We start from the raw sequence: 24,878 nt of genomic DNA, 5'->3' as shown, positions 1-24,878 counted from the left end.
CCATAACTATTTTGGTATGTACTTGACCCGATGGTGCATGGTCCTTTTGGGTTGCCTTCACCAAAACAACTTGATAGGATGAATTATGAAGAGAAAGGATTAAATATGATTTATTAATATATTATGAGAATAATATATTAAAGGAGAAATCATATTGTTTAATTAATATTAGTCAAGAATTAATAAGAATTAAGTTTGTGACTAAAAGAGATTAATTAAAATTAAGGGACTGAAATTGTCATTATAAGATAATTGCAATTGGGCCATGGATTGCCTTATATTATAAGGATGTTTGAATTCTATGGGGAAACCCATTAGAAATCGTCCAAGGCCTTTAAGGAAAGGATTCCATGGGTTGCTTAGGGCTTAAGCATCCAAATTAGGGTTTCCTTGTTAGATAACCCTAATAGCCTCACTATATATAGAGCCCTTTATGCCCCAAAAACGTGAACAAGTTTCCTTCTAGGGTTTCCACACGTTTTTGGTAGCCTCCTTCTCTCCTCCTCTTCATCCTCTTGCTCTCGGTGTTTGTGAACCAATAAAGGAGTGACATTTGTGACTCTAAGCTTTCTAAAGTCATTACAAGGAGGAATTGTGATTCTTATTGCTACATAACAATCAAGGTAATATCTTAAACCCATTCTTATGTTAATATGATTACTTGTATGCTAGAATTAGGGTTTATAGTCTTGGATAACTTGCATGTACAATAGAGAAACCTAGATCCAAGCATTAGGGTTTGTATGAGCACATAGGCTGTTCTTATGAACAAAACCCATCAGTGGTATCAGAGCCTTGATTGGTTTCTATTGTATTGATGCCTTGTTGATATGATCTTGCTTGAAAAATTCGTTTTTTTGTGAGCCTGCCTGATGGACTCGGCGAGTCCCATTGTGGACTCGGCGAGTAGGCCCCTACTCGGCGAGTCCATTGGGGTACTCGATTCAGAAGGAGCAAATATCGGGATTTCTTGCTGTTTATATTTGAGATACTTGCCTTTATTGTAACACCCAAAGTTTTGAAGGCTAAGAAAGGAAAGAAAACCCTAAGTTTAGGGGTCGACTCGGCGAGTCCAAGGAGGGACTCGGCGAGTCCGAGCGGGATCCGGGTCGAGGTGTAAGTGACCAACTCGGCGAGTCGGCCAAGTGGACTCGGCGAGTCTAGTCTGTGCAAGGAAAACCCTAAATTCGGGACTTGGAGCCTATTTAAGCGCCTGATTCTCTCCCCTACGGTCCCTTTACTGCCTCTTTCACCCAGAACATTAAACCCTAGCCGCCATATCCTCTATTTGAGCCATTTGTTGCCTTGGAAGGTGCATTTAAGCTTGGAGAAGGAAGAAGGAACTTGGAGGAACAAGAAGGGACTATAGATCTGGGATTGTGAGTTCATTCTGAGCATTTGGAGGTAATAAACTAGTTCCTGGACCCTTTTTGCACCTAGATCTATGTGTGGTTGTTGGGGATTTTTAACAATAATGTTATTATTTTGAGTTAGAAGCCAGATCTGAAGTTGCTACTTCAGATCTAAGCATATTATGGTCTTGAGAAGCATAAAGTAGCATCCCTTGAGTTGATTATGGAGCCTCCTTGCCTTAAACCCTAGTTTATGGTGTATTTTGCTTAGATCTCCCTCTCTACACGTAAAGTTTGCAACTTTACGTGAGGAATAGGCTTGGGAAGGGTAGATATACAGATTTGAGTCTCTGCATGACTCAAAAGTCCTCTGCATGTATGAAGGATCGGATGGACTCGGTGAGTCCTTTGAGTGGACTCGGCGAGTAGCTTGAAGATGAGGAGGAACTCAACGAGTGGGATGAACAGCTCGTCATGTCGGATGAAGTTGGGCATGAACTCGGCGAGTTGGAAGAACAATTCAGCGAGTTGGATGAAGATTGCCTTGTACTCGGTGAGTATGTTCTTGGACTCGGCGAGTTAGGTCGCAGAACCCCAAACCCTTCGAGTTGAGACTCGAATCAGTGACTCGAATGGAGACTCGGAGAGTTGGACAGGTCAGGACTCGGAAATCGTTGGACTCGGCGAGTCATGGACTGACTCAGCGAGTCGAGTCGCGAATGGAAAGGACTCTAAACATATGAACTCGGCGAGTCAATAGGGTGAATCGGCGAGTAGGGTTGACCTGGGAGGTTGAATTTGACCAGGACTTTGACTTTGACCAGAGATGACTTGGTTGTCTTTCGGGGGTCAGTTAGACTCAGTGTTGTATTGATATTGGTAGTTCGGGGAGCGAGTGGAGTTGAAGTTCAGAGAGTTGCCGTGCAGCAGCTAGTGGGTTCATCAGCCAGTTCAGCCAGTACAAGTGAGTTTCCCTTTGTGTGAATGGGTCTAAGGTCACAATGTCGGCCTATGTAGTTATGAGTAAAAGACCCGGGGGTTAGCCCTAGGCACAATATGCTAGTATGATATTTGGGATGAGGTCCAATGACAGAGGGAGGGTGCCCAAGGAATGGTTTATGTGATAGTTTATACTTGTTGTCTGTGTGATACTTGTATGTGCCTGATAGGGAGGTGAGTATGGGCGGGGTCCCGTATCTCACCAATAGCAGAGTGTGGATGGTGTTCCACATCTCAGTAGCAGCAAATCAGGGGCGAGGCCTAAGTTAGGGAAGGAGTGAGGGTGGGCTGGGCTTGTATCTCACTATCAGCAGGAGTATGGACGGGGTTCCATGACTCATCTGTAGTAGGACACGGGCGGGGCCCAGAGATAGGCGAGGCCTTAGGACAAGATCCGTTAGTATGTGTTTAGCATATGTGATGTGATGTGATATGTTTATGTGCTATTATATGTTAGTGGGCGAGGCCCTGTGACAGGCGAGGCCTAAGTGAAACAGATCTGTATCCGAGCGGGGCTCGAAGGCCAGGCGGGGCCGTTGTAGCGGGCGAGGCCCAGGATAGGGGGGCGTGGCCCAATATGTGCAGTATATGGTTATGCATGATATGTGGTAGGGTGGGGAACTCACTAAGCTTCGTGCTTACAGTTTTCAGTTTTGGTTTCAGGTACTTCCGGTAGCGGAGGGAAGAGCTCGGGGTGATCGTATGGCACACACCATAGTTTAGACAGCCTGGGAATGTTTACTCTGATAACGAACATGTATTTTGGAAACTAATACTCTGTTTATGTTTTGAAATGATGAATTTGCTTAAAGTAATGTTTTATTAAAAGAAATTTTTAGTCTTGAATTTTGGGACGTTAGAAGTTGGTATCAGAGCCTTGGTTTGAGGGATTCGGGCATACTCTCGGGTGTGCCTGAACTCAAACTGAGGGGTCAGATGAAAAGTTTCCAAAAATGAAAAGATAGCTTCGTAAAAAGATTTTTGAGAACTAAAAACAGTTTTAGAAAAGCAAAAGAATTCAGAAAGAAAAAGAACTTTGAAAAGAGAAAAGGGGTGTGGTGCATGCAATCAGCTGAGCTCAAGTAAGTACCCCAAAATACCCATACAAGTTTATGTTATGATTATCAGTTGATAGAACAGCATGCTAGATTAGGACTAAGGATCTAGGAATGATGCCTTATGTGCCTATTATATGTGTTTTGAGCTGCATGATAGTGCTAATTAGACAGTAGTAGGACAGCCTGTTTAGGTTATGCCTGAGTTTATGAGTTTGTGTTGCATGCTAGTTCAGATTCTTGCTATTTGGATATGATTGCTTGAGTATGTTGTGGTTAGATTTTCCCCTTGTCCGAATGTTTCTTGCTTTGTGCATTGTGGGATTTTGAGTGATGGGAGTTAGCCATTAGGTGGATACGTCACGTCACATGTGATCAGGGTTGAATAATCTCAGAGTGCTGGATTTGGCACTATTGCGCAGCTATTGTTTGAGTCCCACCGTTGTAGGGACGAGTCTTTTACTTGAAGGATTATCTGAGCCTCGTCACATGTGATGGTATCCAGGTGATGGCTAATTGGCATCACAAGGAGACCTTCAGCAGCTGAGGACTGGTTGAGTTGAGTCAGAGGTTTCCCTAGGGTAAGCCTAGGATGAGATAGTGCTGGGAGCAGTAGTAGTGGATAAGGGACCTGGTGGAGTCAAAGCAATTCCCGAGGAAAGTACGGATAGATGTGGAAGGTAGTATGGGACCGTACTATTGAAAGCAGAGGATCCGTACTCGATTCGGGAAAGGCCAAGACAAGACCGGGAACCTAGTAGGGAGTGTGTTTGGTCTCGCAGCAGTGATGAGTTTTCTGATAGTGCATGTATTATATTTTCAGTATGGTGACATTGCGAGAGAGACCAGTGGGTGGATCAGGCGCCGGAGAGGGATCAGGCTCGGGTTCAGGGGCCGAGCAGCTCGAGGAGCGAATGAGGGAGTTGATATCCGCCGAGGTTACGCACAATATTTTGAATCAGACTCCTGTTATCTTTGGCACGGTCAAGGAGGGTATATTGGAGATTTTGGATGAGAGGCTGGGAGCCTTCCGTACTAAGATGATGGCATTGATGGGAGCGCGTACCTTGACATTTCGAGAGTTCAGGGCTTGCGGGGCACCAAATTATCATGGGGCTAGGGACCCCATCGCTAGCAGCAGATAGTTGGCTGATGTTGCCAACGCATTCCGTACGAGCCGGTGCCCTGAGGGGGACAAGGTCAGACTCGCTTCCTGTCTTCTGAAGGACAGAGCGAGGGATTGGTGGGAGGAGATTGGTCATGCCTTGGGGGATGATGCCGCGTTGGACGCGATGACTTGGAGCGATTTCTCGGCCAGGTTCAGGGGGGAGTTTTCGCCGATTATTGAGGTGCAGCAATTGGCACGGGAGTTTCAGGATTTGACGCAGACCACTGAGACTGTGGCGGAGATCACCGCCAAGTTCAGGGAGAGGGCTCTTCTTGTACCGCAGTATGTCGCGGATGAGGAGATGAAGAAGGCCCGATACCATGAGATGTTGAGGGATGACATCAGGGAGTTCGTGAGCAGATCCAGCTGTAAGACGCTGGAAGATATGATTTCTCGGGCTAGGGAGAGGGAAATTGATTTGGAGCAGATTTGGAAGAGGAAGTCGAATGAGGTTCAGGTAGCTGCAGGTTCGGGCAAAAGGCCCAAGGGATCGGATTCGAGATTGAGGGATTATCAGGACCGCAGTCGGTGCGGGAAGTGTGGCAGGGCGCATGGGGGCGCATGCAGGAGTGGTAGCGGTGGTGAGTCTGGCTGTTTCAAGTGCGGTCGGACTGGTCATTTTAGCAGGGACTGTACTGTTACCACCTCACAGGGATCAGAACTGTTATGTTTTCACTACAATCAGCGGGGCCATAAGAAGGCCCAGTGCCCCAGTTTGTTTTCAGTAGGACGGGTGATGGCACCTGCCCCTGCAACTTTGTGGATCACAGACGGCCGTCAGGGCCGTGCAGAGGCGCCTGCGATGGGAGGCAGAGCTCCTCAAATGACTACCTTGGAGGCACGATCAGCACCGGACATTGCAGGTATGCGATTTCCGTTTTCAGTTCTTTTATTTGTGCATGATTATATTGTTATGGTTCTGCATCATTATCGGTATGAGTATTTTATTTTTGAGCGGTTGATTGTGATCGAGTTATATACCATCTGCATACCTTGGATCTTCGAATGGTAGTATGGGGGATGTGCCCTATTGGAGAAGGTTACATAGGATGCAGTAACTGTAGCATGCTTGGGAGGGACTTGGTATGTCTCGCTAGATCAGAGTTGTATAGTGTTAGAGATGGATTGGTTAGATCCCTAGCTATGGTAAGCTTGGGGTTCCTCAGCAGATTGATTATGGAATGGTAGCACGGATTGGGAGTTCTTTTGAGTATTGAGTAACAAGGGGTAAGCAGGATCGAAGTGGGGGAGAATCCTACGAGTGTGCAAAGGTAGGAGCACGCAGATCCAGGGAGAGTGTCCGATCTCTGAAAAGGAAAAAGAAGTAGTTCAGCATTTGATGATTGAGGATTTCAGGGTTGGGAGTTTGAGAAACTCCCCATCACCTAGTGCGTGAGATGGTAATGGTTAGTACATGGTTGGGAATTCAGGTTGTGGATCGCCCGTAGGACTCGAGGGAGTTGGAATGAGGATCTTGAGAGCTAATGGCACGTGGGTTCCTTCGTATTAGCAGTCAGTGGTGGAAGTGTTTTAAGACTACGGGGCAGCCATGGCATTCACTAGCAGTCAGCAATGAATGGTGATGTAAGACTATGGGTAAGCCGTAGCATTCCTTAGTAGCTTTGTTAGCGGAGTTGGGGCGAGGCCCTTATCTCCTAGTGATCAGATAGGGATCAGGAATGGGTAGTGGATGAGAATGATAGGGAGTTGCCTGTATATACCTAGAGAGGTGAGACCTTGGGAGAGGTCGCTCCAGGATACAGTTGGGTGAGACCCATGGGCGAGGCCCGTATGAGATTAGCAGTGTAGATGAGACCTGAGAGTAGGGTTGCTCAGTAGTATGGTTGGGTGAGACCCGTGGGCGAGGCCCGAGCGAGAGTGATTAGACTAGTGGGACTAGAAGGGTAGAGACGGGTGGGACCCGTGGGCGAGGCCTGTGAGTTTTAGCAGCGCAGGTGGGACCTGGTAGGGACCTTAGTGTCAATTTAGGGGATCGGGGATCCTAGGATTGTAGTGCCTGAGTGGCAGAATAGATTGAGCAGTTATAGGTGGTCGAAGTTTCTTCGGAAGTCGCTGGGAGCGATTACTGGTGGTGTTGGGACTAGCTACCGGTGGGAGCCGGTAATCCAAACATTGATAGGTTGGTAGGGACCAGGGTGGTCTCAGTTCATCCGGAAGGCAGACAAGGAATAGCAGGATTTTCAGTCGGTAGTACTGTGGGAAAGCAGTGTATGGTGGAATTCAGTTAGTTGAATCGAGGGGTGCTCGGCACCAAGTTTTGGCAGAGAGGAGTGTCAGTGGTTACTGACGGTATTGACCCGTACTGGATTTAGCGGGTATAATGGATTGGTGAAGATAGGATCTTCACAGTGGCAGGGGAGATAGTTGTTTTGGGGCATCACCTTGGGAAGGCAAGGGAATCGCGTGAGGAAAGAAGGGGTGAATCCCTATGGGTTCAGTTGCAGTACTCGGAGAGTACCAGAAGGTTGTCGGCTGAGTAAGTTATGTTTCCAGAATGATCAGGGTCAGAGTTGACCCGAAATGATTATCCGCAAGGAGTGATGCTAGTCAGAATGACCGGGTGGAAGACCAACGAAGGTAGGCAGCTGGTGTTGAAATAATTGGTGGGGTATTGGAGGCAGATCGCAGGCGGTGGGCCATGGCAAACTTCGAGGACGAAGTTTAGTTTAAGTGGGGGAGAATTATAACACCCAAAGTTTTGAAGGCTAAGAAAGGAAAGAAAACCCTAAGTTTAGGGGTCGACTCGGCGAGTCCAAGGAGGGACTCGGCGAGTCCGAGCGGGATCCGGGTCGAGGTGTAAGTGACCAACTCGGCGAGTCGGCCAAGTGGACTCGGCGAGTCTAGTCTGTGCAAGGAAAACCCTAAATTCGGGACTTGGAGCCTATTTAAGCGCTTGATTCTCTCCCCTACGGTCCCTTTACTGCCTCTTTCACCCAAAACATTAAACCCTAGCCCCCATATCCTCTATTTGAGCCATTTGTTGCCTTGGAAGTGCATTTAAGCTTGGAGAAGGAAGAAGGAACTTGGAGGAACAAGAAGGGACTATAGATCTGGGATTGTGAGTTCATTCTGAGCATTTGGAGGTAATAAACTAGTTCCTGGACCCTTTTTGCGCCTAGATCTATGTGTGGTTGTTGGGGATTTTTAGCAATAATGTTATTATTTTGAGTTAGAAACTAGATCTGAAGTTGCTACTTCAGATCTAAGCATATTATGGTCTTGAGAAGCATAAAGTAGCAGCCCTTGAGTTGATTATGGAGCCTCCTTGCCTTAAACCCTAGTTTATGGTGTATTTTGCTTAGATCTCCCTCTCTACACGTAAAGTTTGCAACTTTACGTGAGGAATAGGCTTGGGAAGGGTAGATCTACAGATTTGAGTCCCTGCATGACTCAAAAGTCCTCTGCATGTATAAAGGACCGGATGGACTCGGCGAGTCCTTTGAGTGGACTCGGCGAGTAGCTTGAAGATGAGGAGGAACTCGACGAGTGGGATGAACAGCTCGTCGAGTCGGATGAAGTTGGGCATGAACTCGGCGAGTTGGAAGAACAACTTGGCGAGTTGGATGAAGATTGCCTTGTACTCGGTGAGTCTGTTCTTGGACTCGGCGAGTTAGGTCGCGGAACCCCAAACCCTTCGAGTTGAGACTCGAATCAGTGACTCGAATGGAGACTCGGAGAGTTGGACAGGTCAGGACTCGGAAATCGTTGGACTCGGCGAGTCATGGACTGACTCAGCGAGTCGAGTCGCGAATGGAAAGGACTCTAAACATATGAACTCGGCGAGTCAATAGGGTGACTCGGCGAGTAGGGTTGACCTGGGAGGTTGACTTTGACCAGGACTTTGACTTTGACCAGAGATGACTTGGTTGTCTTTCGGGGGTCAGTTAGACTCAGTGTTGTATTGATATTGGTAGTTCGGGGAGCGAGTGGAGTTGAAGTTCAGAGAGTTGTCGTGCAGCAGCTAGTGGGTTCATCAGCCAGTTCAGCCAGTACAGGTGAGTTTCCCTTTGTGTGAATGGGTCTAAGGTCACAATGTCGGCCCATGTAGTTATGAGTAAAAGACCCGGGGGTTAGCCCTAGGCACAGTATGCTAGTATGATATTTGGGATGAGGTCCAATGACAGAGGGAGGGTGCCCAAGGAATGGTTTATGTGATAGTTTATACTTGTTGTCTGTGTGATACTTGTATGTGCCTGATAGGGTGGTGAGTGTGGGCGGGGTCCCGTATCTCACCAATAGCAGAGTGTGGATGGTGTTCCACATCTCAGTAGCAGCAGATCAGGGGCGAGGCCCAAGTTAGGGAAGGAATGAGGGTGGGTTGGGACCGTATCTCACTATCAGCAGGAGTATGGACGGGGTTCCATGACTCATCTGTAGTAGGACACGGGCGGGGCCTAGAGATAGGCGAGGCCTTAGGATAAGATCCGTTAGTATGTGTTTAGCTTATGTGATGTGATGTGATATGTTTATGTGTTATTATATGTTAGTGGGCGAGGCCCTGTGACAGGCGAGGCCTAAGTGAAACAGATCTGTATTCGAGCGGGGCTCGAAGCCAGGCGGGGCCTGGAGCGGCGGGGCCGTTGTAGCGGGCGAGGCCCGAGGTAGGGGCGAGGCCCAGGATAGGGGGTGTGGCCCAGTATGTGCAGTATGTGGTTATGCATGGTATGTGGTAGGGTGGGGAACTCACTAAGCTTCGTGCTTACGGTTTTCAGTTTTGGTTTTGAGGTACTTCCGGTAGCGGAGGGAAGAGCTCAGGGTGATCGCATGGCACACACCATAGTTTAGACAGCCTGGGAATGTTTACTCTGATAACGAACATGTATTTTGGAAACTAATACTCTGTTTATGTTTTGAAATGATGAATTTGCTTAAATTAATGTTTTATTAAAAGAAATTTTTAGTCTTAAATTTTTGGACGTTACAAGTTGGTATCAGAGCCTTGGTTTGAGGGATTCGGGCATACTCTCGGGTGTGCCTGAACTCAAACTGAGGGGTTAGATGAAAAGTTTTCAAAAATGAAAAGACAGATTCGTAAAAAGATTTTTGAGAACTAAAAACAGTTATAGAAAAGCAAAAGAATTCTGAATAAAAAAGAACTTTGAAAAGAGAAAAAGTGTGTGGTGCATGCAATCAACCGAGCTCAAGTAAGTACCCCAAAATACCCATACAAGTTTATGTTATGATTATCAGTTGATAGAACAGCATGCTAGATTAAGACTAAGGATCTAGGAATGATGCCGTATGTGCCTATTATATGTGCTTTGAGCTGCATGATAGTGCTGATTAGACAGTAGTAGGATAGCCTGTTTAGATTATTCCTGAGTTTATGAGTTTGTGTTGCATGCTAGTTCAGATTCTTGTTATTTGGATATGATTGCTTGAGTATGTTGTGGTTAGATTTTCCCCTTGTCCGAATGCTGCTTGCTTTGTGCATTGTGGGATTTTGAGTGATGGGAGTTAGCCATTAGGTGGATACGTCACGTCACATGTGATCAGGGTTGAATAATCTCAAAGTGCTGGATTTGGCCCTATTGCGCAGCTCTTGTTTGAGTCCAACCGTTGTAGGGACGAGTCTTTTACTTGAAGGATTATCTGAGCCTCGTCACATGTGATGGTATCCAGGTGATGGCTAATTGGCATCATAAGGAGACCTTCAGCAGCTGAGGACTGGTTGAGTTGAGTCAGAGGTTTCCCTAGGGTAAGACTAGGATGAGATAGTGCTGGGAGCAGTAGTAGTGGATAAGGGACCTGGTGGAGTCAAAGCAATTCATGAGGAATGTACGGATAAATATGGAAGGTAGTATGGGCCCATACTACCGAAAGAAGAGGATCCGTACTCGATTTGAGGATCCGTACACGATTTCGTTTTTATTAAGGTAAAACTTCCCAATAAAAAATTCATTTTAAGAAAACCATTTGTTCTGAATTACATTTATCGAAAATCAGAGTAATATAAATAACACGGAATCCTCAATGTTGTTAATGCATGTGTACAATCCTGCCTTCGCATTCCGACGATCACCGATATGTTGGATTAGTGTCTAAGTCCATAACTATTTTGGTATGTACTTGACCCGATGGTGCATGGTCCTTTTGGGTTACCTTCACGAAAACAACTTGATAGGATGAATTATGAAGAGAAAGGATTAAATATGATTTATTAATATATTATGAGAATAATATACTAAAGGAGAAATCATATTGTTTTGTTAATATTAGTCAAGAATTAATAAGAATTAAGTTTGTGACTAAAAGAGATTAATTAAACTTAAGGGACTGAAATTGCAATTATAAGATAATTGCAATTGGGCCATGGATTGCCTTATATTATAAGGATGTTTGAATTCTATGGGGAAACCCATTAGAAATCGTCCAAGGCCTTTAAGGAAAGGATTCCATGGGTTGCTTAGGGCTTAAGCATCCAAATTAGGGTTTCCTTGTTAGATAACCCTAATAGCCTCACTATATATAGAGCCCTTATGCCCCAAAAACGTGAACAAGTTTCCTTCTAGGGTTTCCACACGTTTTTGGTAGCCTCCTTCTCTCCTCCTCTTCATCCTCTTGCTCTTGGTGTTTGTGAACCAATAAAGGAGTGACATTTGTGACTCTAAGCTTTCTAAAGTCATTATAAGGAGGAATTGTGATTCTTATTGCTACATAACAATCAAGGTAATATCTTAAACCCATTCTTATGTTAATATGATTACTTGTATGCTAGAATTAGGGTTTATAGTCTTGGATAACTTGCATGTACAATAGAGAAACCTAGATCCAAGCATTAGGGTTTGTATGAGCACATAGGATGTTCTTATGACCAAAACCCATCAGTGGTATCAGAGCCTTGATTGGTTTCTATTGTATTGATGCCTTGTTGATATGATCTTGCTTGAAAAATTCGTTTTTTTGTGAGCCTGCCTGATGGACTCGGCGAGTCCCATTGTGGACTCGGCGAGTAGGCCCCTACTCGGCGAGTCCATTGGGGTACTCGATTCAGAAGGAGCAAATATCGGGATTTCTTGCTGTTTATCTTTGAGATACTTGCCTTTATCATATTAGATCAATATAAATATGATTTTATGATATATATGAGTATATTCTTGATCTAATTGAAGATATTTATCAATTAATAAAATATTTATTTCTTTATGTGATAATTGATTAATTATTTTGATTAAATTGGTAAATTGTTTTGCAAGAAATTATTAAATAAATCAAATATGGATAATTATGTGATTAAATGTTAATTTAGATTATTTGTTATTTGATCCCCAATGTTTTGAAAAGGTCTCAAAACTTGCCCTTAAGTTTTGGAATTTAAATTTTGATTAAAAGTTTAATTTTGATGTATATTTAAATTCTAAACCTAAATGTTTTGAAATGTTTCAAAACTTGCCCTCAAGTTTTGGAATTTAAAAGTTGATTAAAGGTTTAATTAGGTTTGTTAAATTCTAAAACCCTAGTATCGTTTTGAAAAGTTCAAATCACACCCTTATGGTTTTATTAATTAATTAAGGTGTATAATTAAAAGAGGTTTAATAAATCCATAAAAGTTTGGGTTTACAATTTAATTGAATTAAAGGTATAATTATTAAATCTGACCACATAGTATTTTAAAAGTGTAAAATACACCTTATACTATATATAACATTAAAAGTCTAACATTATATATATGTATGAGTAAAAGTCAGTCTTACCGTTAGTAGGCCTCATTCACGAAGCTGGTCTATAAGGGGTGTTTAAGGAAATTGCCTATAAAATGGCGATTGAATGGGTATCCACTCTTACCCACCGCACTCTTGACTAGTGGAGGGTCGTTAGCCGAACGGGTAGGATAGGACAAAACCTTCCATTATAAGTATAATGAAGTATAAAAGTAACTAAATGTTTTCATAAAATTCCTAATCTTAGTTACTTTAGGCAAAAGTGAATTGATGCAATTCCATGAAATTACACTTTGTGCCCTTGCGAAGACGTTAGTGGAGCGTGTGTGGTTAACCGGCACACTAAATGGTTCTAAGCAAAGGTATCAGAGGGTGACTCAATGTTTGTCATAGTTCGGTGGAGCGTGTGTGGTTTACCGACACATCGAATAGGTGACTGTAACATGTGAGGGCACCATGTAAGTTTGCATGGTTATTCACACCCGCTTTGTGGTCCTCGAAATTATTTCATGAAGGAGGGACCATAGTTGTCATTACGGGATAAAATTATATGGGGCTCGAGGTATATAAACCCGTCACCCCGGTAAACCCTAACCCTAAAGAACATGTCACAACCGCCAACCTCCCTTCCTCACTCTCAGACGCCGCCACCATGGTCGGAGCCGGGAACCACCAGTCGAGTATTACCGCCGCTATCTCCGGCCGATGGCGCCACTGCTGCTGCCATTCCCAGCCGACGACAATAGCACCGGAATTCCGACATTCTTTTCCTTCTCCTTTTTCAGTCGCTGCCATGTGAGGCCCCACCCACCACCCGTTACTTTGCCATCGGAGCGCTACCATCACTACGGAAGCACCATTGTTGCCACCAGTCGCCGATGATGGGACGTTAGTAATGAAGAAGAACAAGCCACCAGTCGCCGTTAACGCTGGCTGTAGCGTTGCTGCTCTGCCGCTGCCCGATTCCGTCGACTGTTACTCGAGTCACTACTCCGGCTGTCCCACTACCGCCCGCCGTAAGCGCCGCTGTTGCCGCTTTTTTGTGCTACTGTCGCCGCCATGCGCCACCACGTGGGTGGCCGAGTCCTTTGTGAAAACAAAAAATGTGTGTGTATTTCTATTACGATCATGTGTTGTGTGTGGGGATGTTTGGCCGGAAATTGCGAGAAAAGCCACCGCCACCACCGTGAGGTGGTGGCTGCCACTATGTACCACCACCGGCCACCACAAGGGTGGTTGTGTGTGTGTGTTTATTCGGGATTTTGTGTTGTATGATATAATCGGTGACAAAATAATTAAAGAAAACTCATAACCACCACCGTAAGGTGGTGGCTGCCGCCACCAGTCGCCGGGTTGGGTGACGGTGTGATTTTGCTTGTGTTTAGACTGCTTTTGGGATGTTTGGACAAAATTTTGGACTAGAACCATATCCACCACCGTTGACCACCACCACCCGAGGTGGTCGTGGGTGATGCCCGACTTGTTTAACCCTAGTTGAATTAATGAAACCCTAATTGATCTAAAGACTTAGCTTTTGGGCCTAATTGGGTTGTGATTGGGTTGAAAACCCTAATTAGGGTTTAGAAAACCTTAATTTTGGATATATGGGTTTTGGAGTGCGGGACCCGCATTTTGGATGACCGGACTGGGATTATATATCAAGCCCGACCACACTGCATGATTGACCTAGAAGACTGATGGACTTAATGGATTAGGTCCTTAATGGGTTAAGTAAGAAACACTTAACCCTAATCGTCATTTTATATGGAAACCCTATTTTCACGTGGGCTTTTAGTTGGGTCTTTCTATTGGGCTTTGGTGATTGGGATATTAATGGGCCACACAAGAACAATCATATAAACTAAGAATATATGGATATACTTTAGGGTAAGGCCCATGTGAGGGTTTGGGCCCAATTTAGAAAATTAGGCCATAGGTGGGCCATAATTGGGCCTTTATGATTATGAGGTATTGGGCCGTTAGAATGCTAAATGTTTGGATTGGAATAAATGATTGGGCCTTAGGGTAAGACCATGTAAAGGTTTGGGCCCAATTTGGAAAATTGGGCCATATGTTGAGCTTTGATTCATAGTTTGGCTTTTGGGCCTTTGGATTGGGCCTTGAGTTGAATAGTGTAACACCATGAATTTCAAAATAATTTTCGCATAATATAAAAACATTTTCATTTAATTTTCATAAAAACATCAATGTTTTAAGACTCCAATCCATATCATACAAAGATCCCAAGATCACATATCATAAAAATCCCATGCGTGTGTACAGATCAAGCCGGCGCCTTCCCACGGTCATCACTAGTACCTGAAACAAACAACACTAACACTGTAAGCACAAAGCTTAGTGAGTTCCCCAAAATACCACACATAACACATATTAGCCACTCGAGGCTATAACTCTGTGGGTTTGTAGACCCTACTCTGTGAACCCACTTGTTCTAACTCTGGGAACCTTCCGGTTCCAACTCTATAAACATGCACAACATAAATCACATAGAAATAATGCTGTACAACACATAACATACATATAGCATACAAATACTCTGTCACATAACTCTGATTACCTACTCAAGGTAAAGTATAGTGAGAAGACTCACCTCGCGTATCTCGATAACTCGAAAATCCCGGAAATCACTCGCGCTCGATCCTCCGAGCTATAATCCTCCTATAACACAGTATATCTCTAATTAACACTTTCTCAACTAAGGTTGACTACCCCTATCAAGTCAACACTGGTCAACTCTGGTCAACGGTCAACTTTGACCGGACTCGGTGAGTGCACTAGAGCGACTCGGCGAGTCTATACGGGTTCACTGACTCCCTAGGATCCTCTTTTGACACGTCGAGTACTTCCCTGACTCGACGAGTTCCACCTGGCATGAATCGCGGGGCCACCACGACTCAACTCGTTGAGTCTCAAGAACAACTCGGCGAGTTCCAGCTCGACTCAGTCCACGTGTCAACCCTCTCTAACTCTCCCTGACTCACTGAGTCAACCCTTAACTTGGCAAGACCACTCACTGAGTGGTTAAGGACAATCTTCATGCTACTCGCCGAGTCTGTTCTTCAGACTCGGCGAGTCCATGCCATGCATCAACTCAATCTCGCTTCTGAGGTCAGATCCGCTCCAACAACTCATAGATCTAGCCCTCCCAAGCACATTCATCACGTAAAGTCACAATCTTGGCTACCATGCAACGCCTACAAGGCTTCTTTTGATGAAATGACATCTAAAATGGTAACCTAAGTCTCCAGCTCAAAAGGAAAGGCATAAAGCATGACATTTGGGACTCTCTAGACCTACTAAGGTCCAGATCTAGGTACCATTTCCCCATGGGACCTCTCATACTCCAAATACAAGGCAAACAAGGCATGAAGAAACCCTAGATTTGGCCATATCAAGAAAAACACGAGAATAAACTCTGAATGTTACCTCAATTAGCTTCCTCTGCCGAAATGGGAGTAGATCTAAGCTCCCCAACTCCCCTAGCTTGGCCTTCCTCTTCCTTTCTTGCAAATACACACAAAAATGGTGAGCAATGGCCTCTTATCTCACTCACAAGAACTCTCAGCTGCTCTGGTGCTCTCAAGGTCGAAGGTAGCCGCAATGAAGGGCCATAAGGTCCTTTAAATAGGGCTTAGGACCGGGAAATTAGGGTTTCATTAAACAGTGCGGACTCGCTGAGTCCATTCCTTGGACTCGCCGAGTCCAGGCGCGAACCCGCGTCCCAAACCGCGATCCTACTCGGCGAGTTTGAGCTCCAACTCACCGAGTCCCCTCACAAAACACCAAAGATATATGAATAAATAATACCTGGGAATTCGGGCTGTTACAATTCTCCCCCACTAGAACTAGACTTCGCCCTCGAAGTCTCGCTCTGCAAATAACTCCGGATGCTGCTCATGCATCTCACGCTCCGGCTCCCAGGTCATCTCGGACCCCTTCCGATGCTGCCACTGAACCAAAACCAAGGGTACCTCCTTGTTCCTCAGAACCTTGATTTTCCGATCTCTGATGGCCACTGGTCTCTCAGCATAATTCAGGCTCGCATCCAGCAGCTAGAGTTTTGTCCGCGGGACTTCAATAGTGTGAGGTGAGTTACCTTCCAGTAGCAGTGGGTCTAAGGCACCAATGTTGGCCCACTAGTAGGAGTTTATAGTAGAGATGATTGTCTTTGTGATAATTTTTTGGTGTGCCACTATCTGTTGTGATTTATGTGCTATGCTATTATGTGGTAGTGGTAGGGGTGAAATAGACCCAGTATCCGGTTGATAGAGACCGAAGGGGTAGGTCAGGCACCTAGATATTTCTGACAGTATATTCCTGTATGTTATACTATGTTATTATGTGGTAGTGGTAGGGGTGAAATAGTCCCCATTATCCGGTTGAAACAGACTGAAGGGGAGGCCAGCACCCATGTATGTTAGGCGATTATCCGGTTGAAAGAGACTGAAGGGGAGGCCAGCACCCATATATGCTAGGCAGTTATCCGGTTGAAACAGACCGAATGGGAGGCCAACACCCATATATGCTAGGCAGTTATCCGGTTGAAAGAGATCGAAGGGGAGGTCAACACCCAAATATGCTTGGCAATGTATATGTTGTATGGTATATGGTATGATGGGGGAACTCACTAAGCTTCGTGCTTACAGTTTACAATTTTGGTTTCAGGTACTTCATTTTCAAAGGAAAGGAGCTGACTCGATCACAGCGCATCACATTATGATTTTCCGCACATGAGATCTTTGGGATTACACACGGATACGGTTTTATGATAACATGTTTTGATTATTGACACTTGGGTTTTGACATGGGATGTCATTATGAATGTTTTTATATTGTTGGTTTTATAATAACTTAATTAAAAATGAAATTTTTGGTCTTGAATTTTGGGTTGTTACAAACATACTGGTATTCTAACCAACATGCCACTACCGCTCCATCCTATCATACAAGGATAGATGTACATAAATCTAGCATGTCACTACATCACAACAACGTCCCATACACAAGGATACATAATCAACATTCCAAGGAATACATAACCATATGTAGTTGGGTTAGTTGTATTAAAGGATTAAGACATCAACTTATTGGATTTAGAGACTAATGGAGTACATCGGGCGTACTCCTGGCTACACGCAGCGTAGCCTGATCCTCCCCCGATGCATGTTGACATTGTTGTACGCCCAACATATGGAGTGGTACGCTCAACGTACGCGCTGAGTGTTGACTTTCATTGACTTTGACCCTTGGTCAAGTTTTAAGGTTTTTGGACCATGAGAAGGGAAAATGCTCCTTTTTCCCTTAGAAGGTTTAGCCGTGGGATTTGGACTCGCAAATGAGGTTTTGACCTTAGTTATTAATTAGGGTTAATTATTTTGTTGACTAGGCGGAGTCTAGATCCGGCAGTTCGAGTGCTAGGTTTTCGTTTTATCAGTATCAGATGGGTCTCCTCACTTACGCTTACATTTATGGTAGGATAGTTGTATTTATGATGACCAACTAGGTCTAGCTGTTATGTTATGTTATGTTATGTTATGATAATTATATATGACTGAGGGTGCTGATAGCCAACGAGTGTTGTTGATAATCCACCGGGCATGCTGTTAGCTCACTGAGATTGTTGATAGCCCCCAGGGTTGCGGATAACCCATAACTGTTTATTTATATTGTGTTATATGTGGTATCTTGGGAAACTCACTAAGCTTTGTGTTTACAGTTGTTGATTTATATGTGGCAGGTACTTCGCAGGACCACGGGAAGATAAATGTCTGATTGTAAACACGCACTGGGGAATTTACTACTGGGACATGTTTATGAACGCTGATAATTATGATACTGGTTGTTTTGGGAAAATCATGTATACTATGATTTTTGGTAATTTAAAAATAAAAAAATTGGTCTAAAATTCGAGGTGTTACAATTTAGTATCAGAGCTCTAGTTTGAGGGATTTGGATGAACCTCTGGGTGATTCCACACTCAAACTAAGGATCTGAAACTTTTTTAAGAACTTAACAAGAAATGAAGACTTTTACAGGAGAAAAAAATCCAGAGAAGTAGTGCGTACAATCAACCAACGCTCGAGCGGCAGTTTCCCAAAATACCTCAATTTATATTTTGAGTAGTGCAGAGCATATATGTTTATATTATGAGCTGATAGAATTGCATGCTAGCTAGAGATAGGCTAAGGAATCTTGCAAAGTTAGTGTAAAATGTTGCCTGATTTGTGATGCCTTAGCCTAGGAGTTCATTCTTGTGAGATTGAATTTATCTTTACTATTTGCTTAGTGTATGCTACATAGTTGTACATAGTTAGGATTTTATAGCCTTAGAATGCCTGATTTAGCCTTTCTTCATGTTCCTTGTTTTTGGTCGTAAAAAATCGTAGACAATCACAGCTCTCTCTAAAATATGACCTAATGGTCGTATCTATAATGTTGCCATATAATACGTCATCGCGTCGTGGACATGTTTCCTTCACGTAGTCTCCACGAAACCATGCACTTCAACCATGAATCTTCCTTTGCTGACACGTCATCGCGACATGGCCAAAGTATTATCACGCCGTGGTGTCTTTTTCTTGTCAATTTCCAACCTTTGATGCACGTCTTCAATTTTCCAGCTTCTGACTTAGCATTTTAGCACCTTTTCTCTCGAGAACGTCTTTGCTGCTACAAAAACGAAATATAAACGAATTAAGTATCATTTATAACACATAATGACTAAATGTAGCTAACAATACTTAAATATTGCATAAAATATATAAATATTGCATAAAATATATGACTATATATAACAATATCAATAAGCTTATAACTCACCAACTATTTGTTAAAATTCCTAAGTGAACACTATTTATATAGATGTTTGTTTATTTAAGCAAAAAAGTTAATTTTTTGTGTTGATTGCTTAAATCTCAACATGATCATCACTACATTAACAACCTTCTTTTGATATAGTTTCTTATTAAATTTCAACAACCATGAAAAATTTACAATATGTTGCAGATTTGAAGTTTAACAAGCATGGTGAAGGGAGATGAAGGTCCTTTCTTCTATGTCCTTAGACTGCAAGGTTAGTTTTCGTATTAGACTTTTTCAGGTTTTGGAAAATTAGGTATTATTCGTTATGAAGTTCACTTTACTCCTTGGAAATCGGTTGTAATCGGAAGAAATGAAGATTGTAGGAACTTCATTGGAATTAATCAAAGTTAATAAAACTCTAACCACAAAAAAGTTGTGTTTTATGGTGCACCAGGGGCAGAACGGTCATATTTCCAAAGCTATAAAGTCTTTATTGCATTCTTATAGTTGGAAGTTTGAAAATGAGTCGATAAGTGTGCCGTTAATTAAAATTTTAAGGATTGTTAAAAGGTTAAACTGAAAAAACATCATATTTCAAAAGTGATTAAGTATAACAATATACTTTCATGTTGATTTTCGCAACTTGTTTTGACTGATAAAATTACAAATGGATATCTTCGTAATTTCATTTTGATAGCTATTATTATTTATATTTGTTGGAATACCTAGGTTTGGATTTGTTTAATATGTTGACCCATCTCCTATTTTTCTTTAGTCATTTATGCTATATTGATATTATTCCTTTATTCAATGTCTTCTTTAGCATTTTCCAGAGTACACCGCTATTTTGGGAGTGTTCAAAAGTGTACTGCTATATGAAGCATATACTATGTGGCCATTTTGATGTTCACATGAAGTTTAAGTTGATTTTGTAATTCAATCTTCCACTTTGTAAATTGAGTTGTTTCTATTTATTATATATTTCTATTCGGACATAAACGCCAGTTGTAGTTACATGTTTATTCTCTTATTTTGAAGAAACTTGATAAGTTGTGTAAATATGAACTCCATGCCATTTGTATGTAAATTATGGTTTATAAAATGTTCCATCCATGATAATTGCTTAATTGCATGTTTGGTTTACACCATATCTCATCTAATTAACGTTCAAAGATAGACACAAATTTTGGTGAACCTAATGCTATCATACTTAATAATGATTAAACACTATAGGCTTCATTCAACCACATTGCTATACCCCTTTTTGATTACTACAATGGGGTAACAAAAAATTACTTATTTTAGACAAATGATTTACGGAAAAAGGAAAACCAAACTATTTCAATTAAATTTGTTCAAACATTATCTATGTTTTTCTTTTTTAACAGTAACTTTTGGATGGGGACGTTATTTCGAATCTTTTAATAGAACATTTTCGTTAAAAGCCATGTTAAATTTTCATAAAAATTAATATGTAGGGCGATAAATTCGAATTTGATTTTTGTGACTTGCAATGATTGGTCAAAACACGGAACCAAAAAACGTGTAAATAACTAAATATACACCCAAACACAACCGACTTTGCGTACAAAATCAAATCCCATTTACACCAAAAAAAAACACACACTTAACAGTTCACACGTATCTATATAACATATATATGCACACAGTGCTAATTCATCACAAACTTATCATTTACACCGAAAAACGCAGCGAAACCCTTCAACATAGAAAATGATGATCCCGGTGCTGGAGAATTTCATGTTCGATGAACCGTCGGTTTGGGTTACAGCGACGACGGTGGCGACGTTGCTGTCAACCGTTTACTTAGGTTTTGCAGAGTTGATCGGGAATCATCTCCAGTATTCCAAATTCTCCAACTCTAATAATTCCGACAAAAAACAAGGTATCAAGCTATCAAGCAGAACAGGTTTTTTGATTCTCTACACGCCGGCGTTCCTCGCCGGAGTTGTTTCCTTCTTCGTCTTCCCCGGCGGTGGTATCAGATTCCTTTTGCTCAAATTTGCAGTTACCTTTCATTTCTTCAAAAGAGATTTCGAGGTAATCAGTTCATTTACTCTGTTCTAAATTCTAATTCACTCTCCCGATTTGATTTTGTTCTTGTTCTAGTCAAATCTCATAAGATTTTCATAACATTTGCAGGTTCTGTTTGTTCACAAGTACAGTGGTGGGATGATTTTGGGCTCAACCATTCTTATATCCATCTTTTATTTCGCAGCAGCTGTAAGCATGATTGTCGTCCATTACCTGAGCCTAGGGCTTCCGGATCCTTCCATTGATCTAAAATACATCGGTTTGATCATGTTTGTGGTTGGAATCTTCGGCAACTTTTATCACCACAATCTCCTTTCGAAACTAAGAAAAGATAAGGATAAAGGATACAAGATCCCTAATGGAGGACTTTTTAATTTGGTGATTTGCCCACATTATCTATTTGAAATCATGATATTTGTGGGGTTATCTTTTATCAGCCAAACACCACTGGCTTTTGCATGCACTTTTGGGGACTCCATGTACTTGATTGCAAGGAGTTATGAGACAAGAAAATGGTATGTAAATAAGTTTGAAGATTTTCCTAAAAGCATCAAGTGTGTCATACCATATGTATTTTAAATATATGTATATATATATTTTTTTTCTTCTTCTTGTGGATTTGGAAATATTTGAATGAAGTCGTTGTAATTGAGTTTTGAATGATTGTAATGTTATTGGTTATAATTCAATTATCTATCGTTTCTCGTTTCTGATTCGTTTGGTGATGCAATTTTTTTTTTTTTTTTTTGCTCTTCATAATTTATGCGATGATAAAAGGATATGGTTATTTAAAGCATGAACAAAACATTATTGGATGTTAGTTTTTTTTAACTAATTAATGGTTCTAATTCGATCAAAGTAGATGTATTATCAATAAATCGATAAGATGATGAATATTGTACTTCTTGAACTGACCATTATTATTTTGATAAAAATTAAGAAAAATACATGTCATTAATATAATTATAATATCTTAGGTATATTAAGAGAAAAAAAATCAAACTAATCTTATTTATCTATTTTTAAGGTTTAATAAATAGTTAAGAAGTTTGTTAAAACAGTCATGAATTTTACAAATTAAATGACATCTGCAAAAAATTCGGCCATCTACAAAAAAGTATAGTTTCTTCGAATGCCATTTGTGAAAATACGTTTTTCCTTGGATGCCAATCTACGAGAAAGTATTATCTTAGATGCTATATTTTCTCAAATTTCATATTCGAAAATCATGGGTTCCCTTAGATGTCTATCCAGGAAAAAATGAGTTTCCTCACATGACTTTTGTGAAAAAATGAGTCATGTGAAAATCTCAAAAGCTTGTATTTTCTAACAACATATTGTATGTTCTTGTAATTCGTATTGTGAAAATTTAATTTAAAAAAATATTCATCTATATTCTTATAAACTTTTTACAATTACGTCTACATCCTTATAAAAATTAAAATTACATATATATCCCTCCAAAACCTATAAACTCATATATATATATATATATATATATATATATATATATATATATATATATATATATATATATATATATATATATATATATATATATATATAGGGTTAGGTTCATTTGAGACCACTTATATTTTGTGAGACCGTGAGACGCATTTGTTTATTTATTTTTATTTTTTTTAGTTAATTCATGTTCCGAAAATAATATTTAAAAAAGAATTTTTTGATTTTTCCATTTATTTTGCATTTTAAAATTATTTTTAGAATATGTACAGTGTAATATTCTATTTAGAATATTTCACGTATTTTTCAAAAAAAATAGAATTTTTTTTTTATTTTTTTTATTTATTTTTATTTTTTTTAGTTAATTCAAGTTCCGAAAATAATATTTAAAAAAAGAATTTTTAGATTTTTCCATTTATTTTGCATTTTAAAATTATTTTTTAGAATATGTCAGTGAAATATTCTATTTAGAATATTTCACGTATTTTTAAAAAAAAAAACGGATTTTTTTTTTATTTTTTTTATATTTTTTTAATATTTTTTTTAGTTAATTCAAGTTCCGAAAATAACATTTAAAAAAAGAATTTTTGGATTTTTCCATTTATTTTGCATTTTAAAATTATTTTTAGATTTGGTCTCACGGTCTCACAAAATTAGAATGGTCTCAAATGAACCTGAACCTATATATATATATATATATATATATATATATATATATATATATATATATATATATATATATATATATATATATATATATATATATATATATATATCCAATTTTTTTGAACGGCAAAAGAACGTATAGATAAAAAGAAACTAGCTACATCACATGTTGGCAAAGATACAAGAAATTAAGGCAAATAAAAATACCATCTTTAATCATATTTAATATATTAAAAAATAAAAACACTATCTATGGTTTTTTATTATTAAGAAAATAATCGACTTATAACTTTACAATATTATAATCGACCTAAGTCTATTTTTATGTCCACAAAAACCGCACATTTAGGCAAAAATTGTCATAATTACCCTCATTTTCAATTTTACCATTCTATGGCTTAGGGGATGTTTGTTTACAGATTGACACATGTTAGAGAATGTTTGACATTAGGAGATGGCATCGTCTTCCGCAACCTCCGATGACTTGCAACTTCCGGCGACCATCGCATGGAGCCCTTCGGTGACCTACAACTTCCGTAAACCATTGCACGGAACCACCACTATGGTTACAGATCAACAAAGGCCTCCACAACCTCCATTTTGCCGTTCCTTATCATTCTCACCGTTGTCATCACCGTTACAGCTTCCACCTGCGTCGAAATGTCGATCTGGGTTTCACATCCTATGAAATGGTGTCGTATTCTAGAGTAGATGGTGGTGGTGGCGAGATGCGCACCCTCTAAAATCGCAACATCGATAATAGTGGCGGCTAGGGTTTCTCCGATGGTGTGCGGTGATAAAGACGATGGTGAAGGTAGTCGCCAACCGATTTGGTTAAAGTGTTTGACTTGTGTGTGTGAGACCTAGGTTCAAGTCATAGCCTATCTTTTTTGGGTTATTAATTTTTTGAGCAAACCAAACACACTCTAATCCTAGAACCAAACATCCCCTAATGTCATAGAAGGGTAAAATCAGAAAAGATGACAATTATGGCAACTTTTGACCAAATGTGTGGTTTTTGTGGACATAAAAATTGACTTAGGACATAAACGAGGATTTCTTGAAAATTTGAGTGTTTTTATGGCATTAGGCCTATTACATTTATCCCATATTGTTATTTTCGACCTTATTACTTCATGAATCTTAACAAAATATTGACACCCACATAGAAATTAATTTTTCCGTGATTTTACCTGTAACCGAAAAACTAGAGGAATAACAAAATTGTTTAGATGAGAATAATTGCAAGTCTTATAAATCTATTGTAGGAGATAAAATATTTGTTAACAATCGATTAAGAATATGCAACCTTCGGGTTTTGCTAATCAATTGTGCAAAATATAATGCGACAAAGAATCAAGTCGTGAATAAGGAGATTGATTATGAAAGAGACTACAAATAAGTATTTTAGTAATTTAGTTATAATCTTATTTAAGGATATTGTTTTTAATTTTAAATATATTAATTACTATTAAATTAAGTATTTGGAAAAAAAAGTTTTTTTTTTTGTTATTCCTCTTCCATAAAAACATTTTCTTGTAATGCTGCTATATTAATTACCAAGTTCACTGTGCGAAAATTGAAAAAAAAAAAAAAAAAAAAAAAAAAAAAAAAA

The 24,878-nt window shown here is 40.6% G+C and overlaps 1 protein-coding gene across 1 annotated transcript; it reads left to right on the top strand.

Moving 5' to 3' along the window:
* Positions 1-20,670: 20,670 nt before the first annotated feature.
* LOC111907716 (steroid 5-alpha-reductase DET2) lies at positions 20,671-21,843 on the top strand. Its single transcript, XM_023903549.2, has 2 exons — positions 20,671-21,139; positions 21,242-21,843. The coding sequence occupies exons 1-2, from the start codon at positions 20,813-20,815 to the stop codon at positions 21,710-21,712; spliced, it is 798 nt and encodes a 265-aa protein (XP_023759317.1). The 5' UTR covers positions 20,671-20,812; the 3' UTR covers positions 21,713-21,843.
* Positions 21,844-24,878: the final 3,035 nt, after the last annotated feature.

The sequence above is a fragment of the Lactuca sativa genome, chromosome 9 (assembly GCF_002870075.4).
Source record: "Lactuca sativa cultivar Salinas chromosome 9, Lsat_Salinas_v11, whole genome shotgun sequence".
Classification (NCBI taxonomy): Eukaryota; Viridiplantae; Streptophyta; class Magnoliopsida; order Asterales; family Asteraceae; genus Lactuca; species Lactuca sativa.
This window is presented reverse-complemented; position numbering and strand designations above follow the sequence as displayed.